At 38.6% G+C, this 18343-nt stretch overlaps 1 protein-coding gene across 3 annotated transcripts in view; it reads right to left on the bottom strand.

Annotated features, from left to right (window-relative positions):
• Nucleotides 1–18343, bottom strand: part of LOC140196781 (sodium/hydrogen exchanger 9B2-like) — a 167497-nt gene that overhangs the window by 82792 nt on the left and 66362 nt on the right. For all 3 annotated transcript variants that reach the window (XM_072256558.1, XM_072256557.1, XM_072256559.1), the window contains exon 2: nt 12572–12668. In XM_072256558.1, coding sequence (XP_072112659.1) covers nt 12572–12658 — 87 coding nt within the window. In that variant the 5' untranslated portion in view covers nt 12659–12668. The remainder of the gene's footprint in view (nt 1–12571; nt 12669–18343) is intronic.

The raw sequence follows: 18343 nt of genomic DNA on the forward strand, positions 1-18343 counted from the left end.
CCTCCGGCAGTTGCCCAGCCCAGATCGATTCTAGTCAGATTTCTCAGCTACAGAATGAAGAAAGAAGTGCTTAAATTGGCATGGCAAAAGAAAGGCTTTATGTGGAGCAACTGTAAAATCAGTTTTGACCACGATTACGCACCGGGGATCCTTGCTAGGCAGAAGGAATATGCGGAAACACGGAGGGTCCTGAAGAAAAACAGAATCAGATTCCAGACCCTGTATCCAGCTTGGCTAAGAGTCTTTTACAATGAAGGGACAAAAACCTACGCTACAGTGGAGAAGGCAACGTTGGACCTGGCGGACCAGGGATTACCCATAAAAGTTATCACCTAACCGGAGTCCCTACTGGAGAAGGTTCGGCGGTGGACATGGCAGCCAGTGCGGCGAGGACACGCCACTCGAACCAGAGTGGCAAGCTATAAAGGAAAAGCTGTAAGTATTCAGACGTGAACGTACAGAGAGTACAAATTAATTAAGAGAAATGACTGAAAAGAGTAAATTGGACTTAAAGGAAAAATTAAAGCTGGTAACTGAAAATAAACTAGATGGAATAACTTGAATGATAGCAGTATGGTCGAGACACAAGAAGAAGAGAACTCTCCATGATTGTTCACATTGCGGAGGGCCTCTAACACAGGGTGAAGATAGAGGTTATCCCTCTGAGCTGAGGCAGGTCAGTGCTCAGACCTCACTGTTGGAAGTTGGGGAAAATTTTCAAATGTCCTATGTTCAAAAATGCCTAGGGTTTGGTTTTGTGTTCTGGTACGGTTGAGAAGGGATTGCTTACTGTTTGTTTAGAAAAGGAGAGTGTTTTCTTTTCTACTAGAGAAAAATGCAAATTGAACCTGTACAAATAATTTCCTATAATGTTATTGGGGTTTTGAATCCAATTAAGAGAAATGAGATTATGTCTAAATTGAAAAAAGAGAGGGTACAAATAGCTTTCCTTTAGGAAACGCACCAGCCAATCTGAACATGCAAAATTAAAAAGAATGGGCTTTAAGCATATATTTTATTCATCATATAAACTGAGCCACAAAAGAGGAGTAGCTACTTTAATATCAAGTGTTCTTAACTATGAACATATTTCAGAGTCTAAAGACAAGAATGGACAACTTGTAAAGATTACAGGAAGAATAGAAGGTACTGAAATAACATGGCTGAATGTTTATGCTCCACCAGGTTGTGAATGGTGATTCTATAGACACATTTTTGACCAAATGGCCAGCTCGCAAGGGGTAGTAATCTGCGGAGGATATTTTAATATTAGGTTAAACCCTGCATTAGATTGTTCAGGAACGTTTATTCAGAACAAACCTCTGACGAGGAAAGTGAAATCATTGATGGAGCAATTGGGAATAATAGATGTGTGGAGGGAATTACACCCCACTAGTAAAGACTATACATAATACTCTTCCCCTCATTCAGCTTATTCAAGGGTAGACTTTTTTTATATTTAACATAGATAGATTCAGGATAAAAGAGTGTAACATTGCAACAATTGACTTGTTGGACCATAGCCCAGTCTCTATGTCTCTAATTCTGGAAAGCAAAACAAGGAAAACACTATGGAGGCTAAACTCACATATACTCAATAACTTGAAAGTAATGGAGAGATTAAGGGGAGAAATCAGAGAATACCTAGACTTTAATGACACGGGAGAAGCATCACCAATGATCTTATGGGATACATTGAAAGCTGTACTGAGAGGAAAAATTATTTCCATTACTACTCACATGAAAAAATTCAATGCACAAAAATTAGCAGACCTTCAAGGAAAATTAAAACAACTTTAAGTTGTAGATAGCAACAATATTAATTCTAATTTAAAACAGGAAATTAAGAAATTGCAAAGTGAAATTGAGGATATTTACACATTGGAAACTCAAAGAAATTTTCTTTACCGGAGACAAAAGAATTATGAAGTAGGAGGTAAATCAGCTAGATTATTAGCATATAAATTACGTAAACAACAAGCAGACAATACAATTCATAAAATAAAGAATCCAAAAACAAAGCTTGTTGAGAGTACAATAGGGAAAATTCAAGAGAGTTTTGAAACATATTATGGAGAGCTGTACTCTCAACCCCAGGCCTCTAATGAGTCCCACATAGACACTTTCCTGAATTCTTTAGAACTACCCAACCTCACAGATTTACAAAATGAATGCCTATTAGAAACTAACTGCCAAAGAACTGAACGTGGCCATCCTTAAATTAAAGGCCGGAAAGTCTCCAGAGTGGTACAAATCGCTGAAGTCACAGTTAGCTCCATTATTACTTAATACCTTTAATTGGATCTTACAGAGAGGAGAAATTCCACCTTCCTGGAGAGAGGCGATTATCTCAGAGTGGTACAAATCGCTGAAGTCACAGTTAGCTCCATTATTACTTAATACCTTTAATTGGATCTTACAGAGAGGAGAAATTCCACCTTCCTGGAGAGAGGCGATTATCTCGGTTATTCCCAAAGAGGGTAAAGATAAACTAGAATGCAGTAATTACCGGCCAGTCAGTGTCCTTAATTTGGATTATAAGTTATTTACATCTATATTAGCTTGTAGACTGGAAAAGCTTCTACCTAGCCTCATCCACTTAGACCAGACTGGATTCATTCAGCAAAGAGAAACTCAGGACAATATAAGGAGAACTTTACACATACTAGAACAGGTTACTAAGAACGGGAAAGAGACAATGGTAGTGGGATTAGATGCCGAGAAAGCTTTTGATTCAGTTAGATGGGTGTTCCTATATAAAGTATTAGGAAGATTCGGCTTTCAAGAAAAGTTTATTAAAGTAATCCAGACTTCATATGACAGCCCTACAGCTCGAATTAAGATAAACGGGGACCTCTCTGACTCTTTTATTTTAGAGAGAGAAACTAAACAGGGATGCCCAATTTCCCCTCTCCCGTTTGCACTATACATTGAACCTCTTCCCCAACTAATAAGACAGAGCGAAATTGTAAAAGGTATCAAGGTGGCAGGGATTGAACAGAAGGTGGTGCTATTCGCAGATGACGTCCGTCTATTTGAGTGAACCAGAAAAATCATTCATAGGATTGTTTACACTGTTGGATGAGTTCGGGAAAATATCAGGTTATAAAATTAAAGTAAAGAAAACGCAGGTTATATCCCTAAATTATACAGCATCCAAAAAAAAATGCAGGATACATATGATCTTAAGTGAGAAGCGAAATCATTAAAATATTTAGGAATAACCCTCCCAAAAGAGCTTTCAATATTGTCACAGGTAAATTATGGGCCATTAATTTCAGAGATAAAAGCAGATCTACATAGATGGAATCTTATCCACTTTTTAAGTCTAAATTCAAGGATAAATACCATAAAAATGAATATTCTCCCTCGGTTACTTTACTTTTTCAGGACTTTACCTGCGGAGGTAGACGATAATCAATTTAGGGAATGGGACAAATGGATTTCCCATTTTATCTGGCAAGGAAAGAAACCTAGAATCTGATTTAACACTTTACAGTTAGGAAAGGAAGGAGGAGGTATGGCTCTTCCTTGCTTGAGAAACTATTTTCAATCTTCACAGATAATCCCTCTGTTATATTGATGTAATGGAGAATACAAGGCTAGATGGAAGGAAATAGAATTTGGATTGATTGACAGTTTTCCTCTACAGGCCTCAATTGCGGACAAAGGATTGATCGCCCAATTGGAAAAGATTAAAAACAGCTGGATAAACCTCACACTAAAAATATGGCAGAAAGTGGCTAACTCATGTGGAATCTACAACATGTTAAAACTTTTTAGATGGTGTGCTTATGATACTGAATTCCTTCCCAGCAGAGGAGATAAAAGATTTGAACTGTGGATAAAGAAAGGTCTTACAACCTACCTCTCATTTACACATAGAAGTGTATTACAAAGTCTTCAATCCCTACAGGATAAATACGGCCTAGAACACAATGATTTTTTTTTTAGGTACCTTCAAGTACGACACTACTTTAATCAGAGTTGTAGATATACAGACTTACCAACAGCAGAATTAGAATTTTTCAAGATTCTGAGATCGGCTTATAGCTCAATACCAAGTAAATCGATTTCTCAATTATATAATGCCCTTTCTCATGCCAAAAGTGAAAACTCATTGTATATTAAAGAGAAGTGGGGAAAAACAGGCGGGGTTGGTACTTTCAGAGGAGGCTTGGGGGAAAATATGCAGCTTTCAGTGGTCTTCAACTAACCCTTTGGTTTGAACATAGAACATTGCTGGAAAAATATAAGATACTTCAAGACCCCATACCAGGAAAAATATAAAGACACAAATGTGGCGTGTTGGAGAGGGTGTGGCTCCAAGGAGGCAAATTATTTCCATATTTTTTGGGATTGCCCTAAATTAAGTTTATATTGGAAAGATATTCACAGAACATTAGTTAAGGTATTTAAGACTCAGATACCTCTGAACTTGGAGACTCTCTATTTAGGGCATGTATTGTTTTTGGAACAGAAGAAAGGCATAAAGCTGCTGCAGGCCCTTTTAGCGGCAAGTAAGAAATCAATCACCAGAAAGTGGCTAAATCCAATATCACCTACATTAGCAGATTGGCATGAAATTATTTTGGAAATATTTAAAATGGAAAAGATGACTTACTCTCTGAGAATTCAAAAATAAAAATTTTATCAAATTTAGAATAAATGGATGGAATTTATAAACCCAGTGCGAGCAGACTTTAGATGACTCTCCTAAAGGTTCATACTGCTTTCCTCATCAACATAGTAATAGTGTTAACGTAAGCTCCCTTGGTTCGAATGTTCACTGTTTTATTTCTGGAAAACATGGAATTAATACAAGTAAAGGAAAAGATTTGGGGGAAAATGATAAAATGAGGTAAATAAGTACACAGGGATTGGATAAATATGTCTGTGGGTAGGAGCAAACATGAACGTGTACTTATGAATGTATGAATATATATAGATTTATACATATATAAAAAATTGAAAAGGTTTTATATGTAAAAAAGTTTGTGTAATACTTGCGAATACCTTATCCAAATAAAAGTAAAATATAAAAAAAAGGAAGAGCAGGATCAAGTGGATGAGTAGCCTATTCCTACTTCTGTTTTGTAAGTTCTCAAATCAAAGAAATAAGAAAGTCTGGAGCATAGCATTATTGAGGAATATAATTCCTGCCACTGCCTATAAGGAGTTTGTACACTCTCTACAAGACCACCTGGGTTTCCTCCAGATCCTTGGGGTTCCTCCCACGGTCCAAAGACATACTGGTTGGTAGGTTAATTGGTCATTGTAAATCGTCCTGTGATTAGGCTAGGATTAAATCAGGGGACTGTGGTGGAGTGGCTTATAGGGCCTATTCCACGCAGTATCTCAATAAATAAGTAACATTGATCTACAGTACAAAAGGTGGACATAATACATTGCTAGTGGGACAGATTTGTAGGAGTATCCATTGTAGGAACAAAAAATTGAGTAGAAGTAGTCCCATAGTGATAAATCACAGAGAGAGGTCAGAGATTATCCCTAAATTAGCTTTATATCACTTGAGCTTTCTTTTCTTTCTCTTATTTAAATCTAATTGGAGTTAGCATCTATTCTCTTCTGCCCAACCAGCTAATTTGAAATAGATCTACACTATTTATTCCAATTTCTTCATGATAGCAGGTTCCAGATTTTACCATTCTAGGTAAAGAAGTTTCTTTGAAATTCTTATTGGATTTCTTGATCTGTACTGAAGCCCTCCCATCACACAAATTCAAATATTGTCACTGTATCTACTCTATCAAAACCTAATTTAAAGACCTCCATTTGGTCACTCCTCAATCTTTGTTCTCAGAACAAAGAGACCCAGTCTGTTTATTCTCTTTTGACACGTGTGCCCTCACATTTCTGAAATCATCCTTGTAATTGTCTCTGGTGCTTCCATACCCTTTTTATAATATGGCAACTAGAATTGTACACAGTATTCCAAGTGTGATCTAACCAAGGTTCAAGATAGGTTTACGATGGTTTCTTCACTTTTCAATTTTGTTCCATTGGAAATAAATGCCAATACTTGGTTTGCTTTATTGATGACCTTGCTATCCTGTGGCACACCTTTACAATTCAGCGTAACTCTACTCCATAACCTATTTATTCCTTTCTAACCTATGCATATTCCTTCCAAATAACAAGTGACCTCACTATTTTTCCCACCAAAGTCTATCACCTTCATTTATTGGTATGAAACTTTATCTGCCCATTATTTGTAATTCTACAAGCTTTTAATATCCTCCTGTAATTTGTTTCAGTCTGTTTTAAGTACTGTAAACTATACAACGCCCACAAAGTTTAATATAATCCATAAATTTAGAAACTGAGTTTGATTCCAAAATTAATTCAAACACTGCTAAGCTGTTATCTAAATGTAAATGAATTATAATGGGGTTGAAAGTCAAAGACAAAATTTAGAAAAAGAGAAACTGATTATGAATCAGTAACATGCACGAAATAGGGAATTTTTATCTGGATATTTTACTTGTTGGAATTTTATCTGCATTTAATCAATGTCCAAACATTAAAAGTTGGCAACAGCAATGCAAGCATTAAAAAAGATGGCCCAGTTACAACGACAGGTTTAATGTACGTTTTAGTTCAAAATTGTTCAGTACTTCACAATACATTGCCTATAATAGACTCCTTCAATGTGGAGGCACAAAGAAAATTATTTGAAGCAATTTGCCAATTGCAACATGCATCAGATATAGAGATAGATTCCATTTAACAAGCAAATAATAAGCATTCCATAAGAACTAAGAAATAGTAAGGGTAAGCCATTTGGCCCCTTGGCCTATTCTGACATTCAGTAAAATCATAGCTGATTTTTTTTAAACCTCAGTGCCACCTTCCTGCACTAACTCCATAAATCTTGTAATCTTATCAACCTGTAAGGCAAATACGTGCTACCTGTCTTCCTAATGATTGCCATATTTGCATTTTAACTGCCAGTGTTTCATGAACAAGGATAGCCAGGTTCCCTTATACGTTAGTACCGTTCAATCGTACATCACTTCCTTAATAGATCCCAGTGTTTTCTCTACTCATAAAGTCACACCAACCAGTTTTCTTAACTAATGGGGTTACAGTTGTTACCTTTATCTGTGGGAACTATTCTGGAGTTCTGAGAGATGACAACTTCCACATCCATCATTTCCACAGCTATTTATTCAAAACATTAGAATGAGTCAGAATCAGAATCAGTTTTAATATCAGCGCATATGTTGTGAAATTTGTTAACTTTGCAGCAGCAGTGGCATGCAATAAATAATAGAAAACAAGCTGTGAATTACAGTTATATATAATATAAATATATATATATACTGTTAAATTAAATAAGTAGTGCAAAAACAGAAATACAAAAGTAGTGAGGTAGTGTTCATGGGTTCAATATCCATTCAGAAATCTTATAGCAGATGGGAAGAAGCTGTTCCTGAATCACTGGGTGTGGGTCTTCAGGCTTCTGTATCTTCTCCCTGATGGTAGCAATATGAAGAGGGCATGTCCTGGATACTACGGAGGGTAAATCTCATGATGGAGCTGACCAACTTTACAACTCTCTGCAACTTACTTTGATCCTGTACAGTAGCACCCCCCCCACCCCCAAACCAGATGCAGCCAGTTAGAACGCTCTCCACAGTACATTTGGAGACATTTGAGAGTGTTTTAGGTGACATACCAAATCTCCTCAAACTCCTAATGAAATATAGCTGCCGTCATGCTTTCTTTTGTAGCTGCATCGATACAAGTCCAGGTTAGATCCTCAGAGATATTGACACCCAGGAATTTGAAATTGCTCAAAGGAATAATGTAGTCAGCAATATTCACTTAAGGCCATCTCCTTACACTGGAAGATCAACAAGTTTCAGGCAGACCAAACTGTGTCTTTCACTGAGTTGATAATCTTCCAGCAGCAATTAATATTGGTCACATGAAACAATTCATAGATCAGTCTTCTGTTATACAGCTGCTCATAAAGAACTACTATATTCTTCTCCAGACTTTCTTGGAAAACGCACAGGACTCAGGAAGATGGACGATTGTCTCATTCACACCACAGCAACCTTGAGGGCAGCATGAAACTGGATTGATAGTCATAGTGACAGTCATACTTTATTGATCCCAGGGGAAATTGGTTTTCATTACAGTTGCACCATAAATAATTAAATAGTAATAAAACCATAAATAGTTAAATAGTAATATGTAAATTATGCCAGGAAATAAGTCCAAGTCCAGCCTATTGGCTCAGGGTGTCTGACCCTCCAAGGGAGGAGTTGTAAAGTTTGATGGCCACAGGCAGGAATGACTTCCTATGACGCTCTATGTTGCATCTCAGTGGAATGAGTCTCTGGCTGAATGTACTCCTGTGCCCAACCAGTACATTATGTAGTGGATGGGAGACATTGTCCAAAAGGGCATGCAACTTGGACAGCATCCTCTTTTCAAACACCACCATCAGAGAGTCCAGTTCCATCCCCAAAGCATCACTGGCTTTACGAATCAGTTAGTTGATTTTGTTGGTGTCTGCTACCCTCAGCCTGCTGCCCCAGCACACAACAGCAAACATGATTGCACTGGCCATCACAGACTCGTAGAACATCCTCAGCATCGTCCGGCAGATGTTAAAGGACCTCAGTCTCCTCAGGAAATACAGACGGCTCTGACCGTTCTTGTAGACTTTGTGCAGGAAGAATCTGAAGGTGAGGGCCCCTTTCACTGCTATATTGCAAGCTCTTGGTGCTTGAATTCTAATGAAGAATTCAACCAAATAAATAGCTTTTATAGTCTACTTGGGAAAGTATCCCAGATGATTCATTGTATTAATCTTTCGCAGAGCCTATAGAATGTTCCATAGTAACCAATGACTGATGGACATGCTCAAAGTCCTCTTCTGCAGAAACTCATCAATGAAGGGCAGGTTAATGTGACAAGGTACAAATTAACAGAACAATGCATGTCAACAAGACTACACCCATCCTTCACAACATTGAAGGATCTATTACCCTTTCATCTGCACTGCTCACAAAGCCACCACCACATTCAATGCTGCCAGACTAAAGGTAAAAGCTTGAAATTGATTCGCAGTGCACACAGACAGATGCAAGAAGTTTAATTAGCGGGGCAATGAGCTGCAGGTCCTATAAAGTAAGTGGGATTGTGATGGCATAGTTAAAATGAAAAGACCAGGTTATACAAAAAAAATGGATTCAGAATATTTCTGGATAAACAATGTACAGAAAAGACAGGGAAGAGAAGAAAGGAAGGAAAGTGGCATTGATTAAGGAGAATATTATAGTGCCAGACAGAAAGGATGCCCTATAAGGATCAAAGGCAGAATACATTTAGATTTAAGGAACAGCAGAGATGTACTATAATTACAGTACTGGGACTAAGTAGTAAGTGTCCTAATGAAGGGTCTCAGCCTGTCACATAAACTGCTTATTCTTTTCCATAGATGCTGCCTGGCCTGCTGAGTTCCTCCAGCATTTTATGTGTGTTGCTTTGGATTTCCAGCATCCACAGATTTTCTTATGTTAGTAATAAGGAGCCAACCAGTTGAAACGATATTGAGATGCTGACTTGCAGGAAAATTGCAGGTGTACTAACGCCATACAGTAGTGATAATGGGGTCTCCAACAATCCAAATATAGATTGAGTCATATGTTCAGGAGACCTTTCTTGGCACATTTCTGAGATAATAAGGGATGGTACCAGCCCAAGTGCAACAAGCATCTGTGGAGGAACATCTAGAAAACAGCTTCATGATATTATAAAACTTAGAACAGCTTTGGAAAAATATATAGATTACCTCAAAGTAAAAACAGTCAAATGCCCCACCTCCCCCTCGTACCCCATCCGTTATTTATTTATATACACACATTCTTTTTCTCTCTCTCCTTTTTCTCCCTCTGTCCCTCTGTCTATACCCCTTGCCCATCCTCTGGGCTTTTTCTCCCCCTCCCCCTTTTCCTTCTCCCTGGGCCTCCTGTCCCATGATCCTCTCATATCCCTTTTGCCAATCACCTATCCAGCTCTTGGATCCATCCCTCCCCCTCCTGTCTTCTCCAATCATTTTGGATCTCCCCCTCCCCCTCCCACTTTCAAATCTCTTACTAACTCTTCCTTCAGTTAGTCCTGACGAAGGGTCTCGGCCTGAAACGTCGACTGCACCTCTTCCTAGAGATGCTGCCTGGCCTGCTGGGTTCACCAGCAACTTTGATGTGTGTTGGTTAAATGAAGAAAGGCTAATTTCAGTGGGCTAAACACAGATCAGGCCCCAGTAATTTGGAATTAAAGCTAGGCAAGAACGTAATTAAATGATGGAAGGTCGCAACCTGGTGTAAGTAACTTGAGATTGATTTTATGGACATCATTTCTATTTATTTAATCTGCTTTTATTGGGGATATTACTGTGGTTTGATCACAAGTGGTATTGCTTGAACTCCTTAAACTAACTTCCTTTTCTGAGTAAACTGACTGCTTGCTATGAGGTCAGTCATATTTGTACTCTATTTCTATGACTCTCAGTATTGACAAAGGCAATTTCCAATTTATTCTACTCAAACTCCCCTCAAGAAGTTGAAATTTTAATTTACTCATTGTGCTCAATCTGGACATATATAACACAAGGCACTACAAAGGAAGGCGCAAGTTTTTTTTAGAAATTAGCCTTATTATATACTGGTATTGAAAGTTAAGTGAAGGAGAAAATAACAAGCAAGAAACAGCTATGATATTATAAACAGATAGATGTCCTGGTGTCCATTCAGCTCCCATAGTAGGTGATGGTATAAATACAGTAGATTCTGGCTAATTGAGCCATCGGTTAATCGAGGCAGCTGCTTATCCAAGATAACTCAAAGAACAAAAACAACTTGAGAAAATAGCTGGATTCCCTTACTTTATTTGGAACATTATATCACTTAATTGGGACAGGAGACTGTTCCTGAACAGTTTCTATCTAATGTTAGTCAACTGCACTTGTGTGACCATTAGACACTACACTGTACTTAGAGCGAACAGCTTTAAATAGCATCAGTTGTATGTGTTTGTGTTCAAAAAGCAGTGATTTTTGTCACTGATGGTTGGTGAGAAATAAGCAGTAGGACTATTCAGAATCGTTTTGCTCATTGCATATGAAGCGTTCAAGTTTGTAAACCAGCCGGGAGTGAAAATGAAACAATTTCATTATTTTGACAAGTTAGGAACTATAAAGAATTTGAATGTATCGACAATCATCTTCAATGTTACAATGAAAATGAAGATTTTGAGGACTCAACCATCAAAAACATTGTAGAAAGGCAGTCCAATATCTATACTAGGCGTCTGCTGTGATTTTATTCATTTGGTGGTGGTTGTTTGTCATAGCTGATGATGACAAGAAAATCTGTGTGGGAGAATTTTTAAGCAAAAAAGCCATTCTACTTTCTCAACGTTGGAAGCCTGGGTCCAGTGGTACGAAGAGTTATTATAGCTGTGGTCTTCCTTGGTTGCAGTGGATTGTCATGATTTCTTCTGTGCCTCGCCATGGCCTTTGCTCTTCATGGAGCATTGCTGAACCACGTTCCTGCCCATTGGATCTCACTGTAGATCAAATCCACCCAGTCTACTGGAGCTGACTTCATTTACAATCAATCAAAAGAATATTGTAGTGTACAAATCTATTCTCCGTAGATAAATATTAGGAACTAATACATAGTTTTATAGTACTATAGATGTATTGGTAACATTCTAATTTGTTCTGTATTTCATTTCAATATATAATTTGTTTAAAACCTTTGCAAATATTTCCATGAAAGTTTGTCAAATTGGGGCAGCTGCTTAATTGAGCCAAAATGTACTGATTCCTAATTAACTGGAATCCACTATGTTTAATTTCAATTATTTTATTTATTCATTCAGAAGACATGAACATCAGTGGCAAAAATTAATAATTATTGTCCATCCATGCATTAGGACATAATTCTCTTTCAGTTGAAGTGTAGTTGGTGGATTTGGATCACGTATAGAGCAGACTAGACAAGGACCTGATGGGTTTTTACAGTAATTTGGTAGTCTCATGTTTAGCATTATTAAGACAATCTTTTATCTCATTCCATATTTTAAATTCCCTGCAGCTACTATAGAGGGATTCAAGTTCATACATACCTCTGCAGTACTGAATATTGACGACATCTTCACCATATTTAACAAGTAAAGCCACATTAGTAAATAGTAGGCACAACCAACCTTCTGTTGATTATAGCTAAACAAAACTAACAATGCAAAGTACACTCACCTAAAATGTTTTATTGGAATTAATCTTCATGGTTTAATTCTTATTTTGATAACATTAGTTAACATCTAATGTATTTGCAGGGAATACATTTAATGAAATCTACTTCATCTTACAAGCTTGACCTTGAGTAGACGTTTGTTGAGCAAGGTCTATCAACACTGATGAATCTCCAGGATTCATGCTCTACTCTCTCTACACTCATGACTGTGTGGCTAGGTAGCAGTCAAATGCCATCTATAAATTTACTGTAGTAAATAAATTCACACATACCTGTAACTCTATCATTTTCAGAGTTGCCTGTGAAGTTTTATCATTGTTTGAAGCATTATTTAGGTGTTCTATACTTCTGTTTGCCATTCTCTGTAAACTGTAAAAGGAGGAAGGAGATATAAACAGTCACCAATTTATCATAAAGTTCTCAGGAAACTAGATTTACCCCTAAAGATTCTCTCCCTCGAAATTTGCTCAAATATCTGCTTTTCACTCCATAAGGAAACAAGGCTCTCTGAGTCTTGGTCAATGTTTTTTACTTTAATTTAAGTAAATAATATACGAAAACTGAAATGTTAGCACTGAGGATTTAGAACATACAACAGTACAGAACGGTAACAGGTCCTTTGGACCACAATGTCAGTACCAACCATTAGACTAATCCCACGTGCCAGCACATGGTCTAGATACCTCCATTCCCTGCCTGTTCATGTGCCTGCCTAATAAATGTTTAAATGTTTCTATTGGATTTTCTCCCTTGGCTGTGGATTCCAGGTGTCTAGCACTTAAAAAAAAATCTAGACAGACCTGAAGGAAAATGCGAGTCTCAGAGGATGGTTAATCAGTGGCAGCCATGAAAAATGTTGTTACTTTTGGACACTTTACTCAGTGGTATTTTCAATCACAGAAACAAAGAAAATAGGAGCAGTGGTAGGCCAGCTTTAAACTCTACCCTACCATTTAATATGATCTTAATCGCTGACCTCAATGCCTCTTCTCTTCTATTTCTCCATACCCTCTTTTCCTTAATCTACCAAATATTCATCCACCACCTTTTACAAGAGAAGACGCAAAGATAGAATGGATAGCCAGAGATTTTTTTTCCCCTGGGGTAAAATGGCTAATACAAGGGGGCATAATTTTAGGGTGACTGGACGAAATTATAGGAGGATGCTATAGGTAAGTTCTTTACACAGAGAATTGCTGGGGTGGTGGTAGAGGCTGATACATTAGGGGCATTTAAGAAAGTCTTAAACAGGAACATGGATGATTGAAAAATGGAGGGTTATATAGGAGAGAAGGGTTAGATTGATCTTAGATTAGGTTAAAATGTTGGTACAACCATTGTGGGCTGACAGGTATGTAGTGTGCTGTAATGTTCTGTGCTCTGTGATCTATGTTCCTTTTTAAATACCCTCTGTGAGAGGAAATTCTTTTGTACTTCAGCTTTCAATGACCAACTCCTTTTGTAGTTACAGCTCCTTGTTCAAAACTCTCCACACAACTGAAAGCATCCCAAGAGCTACCCTGTCAAGCTCCATTCAGATATTATATGTTTAAATATGACATCTCTATTTCTACTAAACTCCCAAGAATTAAGACCCAAACTATTTAACCTCTTTTGATAGGACAACCCTCTAATCTCAGGAATTTCCTAGTGAATTTCCAATGCTACTATATATTTTATTTTTGGATAAGGGACTAAATCGATACACATTATTATTCCAAGTGAGTTCTCACTAACGCACTGCAAAATTGCAACAAAACTTCTCCATTTTTATATTCCAACCCAGTTGCAACCTGTTTGCCTTCACCATGTTAGACTAGATCCATGCAATAAACACCTAAATCCTTCTGGGCTTCATTCACTTACAATTTTCCCCCATTCAAATAATATTCTGCCTTTTGATTTCTCTTCAAAGTTCAAAATCTTTGAAGTTCAAAGTAAATTTGTTATCAAAGTACATGCAGACATACCACCTCTCCCGGGAGTTCCGGGAGCCCCCCGCATTTTAATAGTGGTTCCCTGATGCTCACAAATTATATAAAATGTCCCAGAAATCACTTTTTTTGAGAGAGAAAGCGAGTGTGAGAGCAACCACGAGAGAGAGAGAGAGAGAGTGAGCGCGCACCATGGCAGAGTGTTCCAAAAAAAGAAAATATAAAACATACGTCACCCCAGACTACACTAAAGTGTACCCCTGCCTAATAGGGGTCAAAATAATGACAGTGTTGCTCGCTGCACTGTTTGCAACAGTGACTTTTCTATGGCCCATGGTGGGTTAAGACTGTAAAAGACATGTTGAGGTGAGTTTAACAGGTTTCATTCGTTCATTAGCATAGCTAACGTTATTTAAACTAGCTGGCTAGCTGCTAAGGAGCTACTCTATTGCAGACATCCCACCTCTCCCAGAAATTCCGGGAGTCTCCCGCAAATTGGTGGTGCTACCTCCCTGAAATGAGTTTTTGCAGGGTAGGATGTCTGTGCATGCATGTCACCATACACTATCCTGAGATTCATTTTCTTGCAGGCATTCACAGTAAATAGAAAGAAGCACAATAGAATCAATGAAAAACTGCACACGACAGAGATGGATAAACAAACAAATATGCAAAAGACAAGCTTTGCAAATACAAAAAGAGAAAAAAAAATTTAAAATAAATAGGCAATAATTATCGAGAACGTGAGTTGTTGGGTCCTTAAAAGTGAGCCTACAGGTTGTGGAGTCAGTTCAGTGTTGGGGTGAGAGAAGTTATCCCCTCTGGTTCAAGAGCTTAATAGTTGAGGGGTAATAAGTGTTCCTGAAGTTGGTGGTGTGGGACTTGAGGCTCCTGTAGCTCCTTCCTGATGGCAACAGTGAGAAGAGAGCACGGCTTGGATAGTGGGGGTCCTTGATAAAAGATGCTGCTTTCCTGAGACATGCTCCTTGTGGATGTGCTCAATAGTGAGAAGGGCTTTACCCGTGATGGACTGGGTTGTATCCACTACTTTTTGTAGTTTTTTTTCCCCATTCAAGAGCACTGATGTTCACACACCAGGCTGTGATTCAACCAGTCAGTATAGTTTCTACTGTGCATCGGTAGAAGTTAGCCAATGCTTTAGATGACACGTCAAATCTGCGCAAACTTCTAAGGAAGTAGTGATGCTACCATGCCTTCTTTGTAATGGCAGTCCAGGACAAATCCTCTGAAATGATAATGCCGAGGAAGTTGTTGACTCTCTCCACCTTTGATGTGGACTGGTGCATGTACCTCCAGGTGCTGACGTTGAGTGAAAGGTTGCTGTTATGGCACTGAGCAGCCAGGTTTTCAATCTCCTTCCTATATGCTGATTCGTCACCAGCTTTGATTCAGCCAACAATAGTGGTATCCTCAGGAAACTTAGCTACAAATTTGGAGCTATACTCAGCCTCACAGTCATCAGTATAAAGTGAGTAGAGCAGGGGCCAAGCACACAGCTTTGTTAGAATGGTAACTGTGGAGGAGATATGTTTGATCTATCACTTCTCCCATCAATCTGCATTTGCCAGGCTCTCAACCCACTCACTATCTACATCCTATTGCACAAATACAGTATCCTTATCACAACACACCCTTTCACCTGTTCTTGTATCATTGACAGTTTAGAGACCTTACACAATGTTCCTTCATTAATATAAATAGTGAACAACTGAGGGCCAAAAACTCCTATCACCTTTAGAAAGACTCAATTATTCCAACCTTGTTTTCTATACAAGAACCAATTTTCAATCCAATCTAACACATTAACTCCAATTCCATTGACTTTTAATTTATGTACAAGCCTCTTAGTGGTCTCTTATCAAATGCCTTTTAGAAATGTAAATACACAGCATCTACAGGCTTCCTTCTATTAATTCTTGCTGTCAAATTGTCAAAGAATTTGAGAAGATTTGTCAAACACATTAACTTTCATAAAACCATTTTGAGTACATTTAAATAGCTTTTTAAAAATTGCAGTTGGGACATTATGTTGCAGTTCTACAAGTCATTGGTGAAGTTGCACTTATAGAGTGCCTTGTATAGTTTTAGTCACCCTGTTATAGGAAAGACGCGTTAAATTGGAAAAAGTGCAGAAAAGACTTATGAGGATGTTGCCAGGACTAGATGGCATAAGATTGGGAAAGGTTAGCCAGGCTGGGTTTTTATTCTTTGGAATGTAACAGAATCAGGGGCAACCTTATAGAAGTGTTTAAAATTATGAGACACATACATAGACATTAACAATCTTTCCCACAGGGTGGGGGAGTCCAAAACTTGGTGGCATATATTTAGGGTGACAGGCGAATTATTTAAAAGGGATCTGAGGGGCAACTTGTTCACACAGAAGGTGGTGAGCACGTGGAAGTGATAGAGGCAAGTACAATGATATCATTTAAGAAGCAATTGGATAGGTACATGAAAGAATGGAGCTTAGAAGGACAAGTTGGAAGGCCTGGGCTCTTTTGACCAAAGGGCTTGTATCAGTGCTGCATTGCCCTATGACTTTCTATGACAATGATTAGTCATTTCCTGTTTGATTAGTGACTTGCACTTTCTCAATAATATCTATTAAACTAATTGGCTTGTGGTTCTCTGCCTTTGCTTTTCTCCTTTTCTGAACAAGAGAGTCGTATGGCTGTTTTCCAACCTTCTGGTACCCTTCTGGATGAATTGAACTGATTTTATTACTTACATCCTTCATATACATGAGGAGTAAAAATCTTTATGTTACATCTCCGTCTAAATGTGCAATGTATAGTAATTTGTAATAAATAGTATGTACAACAGTTCAGTCGATATAACATAGAAATACATTTGGGTCAGCATGAATTAATCAGTCTGATGGCCTAGTGAAAGAAGTTGTCCCGGAATCTGTTGGTCCTGGCTTTTACCTGTGGTACCGTTTCTCAGATGGTAGCAGCTGGAAAAGTTCGTGGTTGGGGTGACTCGGGTCCCCAATGATTCTTTTGACCCTTTTTACACACCTATCTTTATAAATGTCTTTGACTCATGGGAAGTTCACATCTACAGATGTCATCTACAGATCTACAGATCTACAGATGGCTGTCCGTACCACCCTCTGCAGAGTCCTGCGATTGAGGGAAGTACAGATCCCATACCAGGCAGTGATGCAGCCAGTCAGGATGCTCTCAATTGTGCACCTGTAGAAAGTTCTTAGGATTTTGGGGCCCATACCAAACTTCTTCAACCAAATGAGGTGCAAGAGGAGCTGTTATGCCTTTTTCAACACATAGCCTGTACGTACAGACCACGTGAGATCCTTGGTGATGTTTACACCAAACAATTTAAAGCTGTACACCCTCTCAACCTCAGGTCCATTGATGTAAATAAGGGCTAGCCTGTCTCCATTCCTCCTCTAGTCCACAACCAGCTCCTTTGTTTTTGCAACATTGAGGGAGAGGTTGCTTTCTTGACACCACTGTGTCAGGGTGATGAGTTCTTCTCTGAAGGCTACCTCATTATTATTTGAGATTAGGCCAATCAGTGTAGTGTTGTTAGCAAATTTAATTAGCAGATTGGAGCTGTGGGTGGTGACACAGTCATAGGTATACAGAGAGTAAAGGAGGGGACTTAGTACACAGCCTTGAGGGGCACCTGTGTTGAGGGTCAGAGGGGCAGAGGTGAGGAAGCCTATTCTTACCACCTTCTGGCAATCTGACAGGAAGTCCGGGATCCAGCTACACAAGGCAGGGTGAAGGCCGAGGTCTCAGAGCTTCTTGTCAAGCCTGGGGGGAATTATGGTGTTGAATGTTGAACTGTAGTCCAAGAACAGCATTTTCATATAAGCATCCTTCTCCTCCAGTTGTGAAAGGACAGTGTGTAGTGCTGTGGCTATTGTATCATCTGACGATCGGTTATGTCCGTAGGCAAATTGTAGGGCTCCAGTGTGGGTGGTAGCATGCTGCAGATGTAGAAATTTGCGACTGTCTTTGGTGACATACCAAACTCCAATTGAAATATAGCTACTGTTGTGCCTTCTTTGTGACTGCATCAATATGTTGGGTTCAGGATAGATCCTCCGAGATGATG

Source organism: Mobula birostris, chromosome 4 (genome assembly GCF_030028105.1).
Source record: "Mobula birostris isolate sMobBir1 chromosome 4, sMobBir1.hap1, whole genome shotgun sequence".
Lineage (NCBI taxonomy): Eukaryota > Metazoa > Chordata > Chondrichthyes > Myliobatiformes > Myliobatidae > Mobula > Mobula birostris.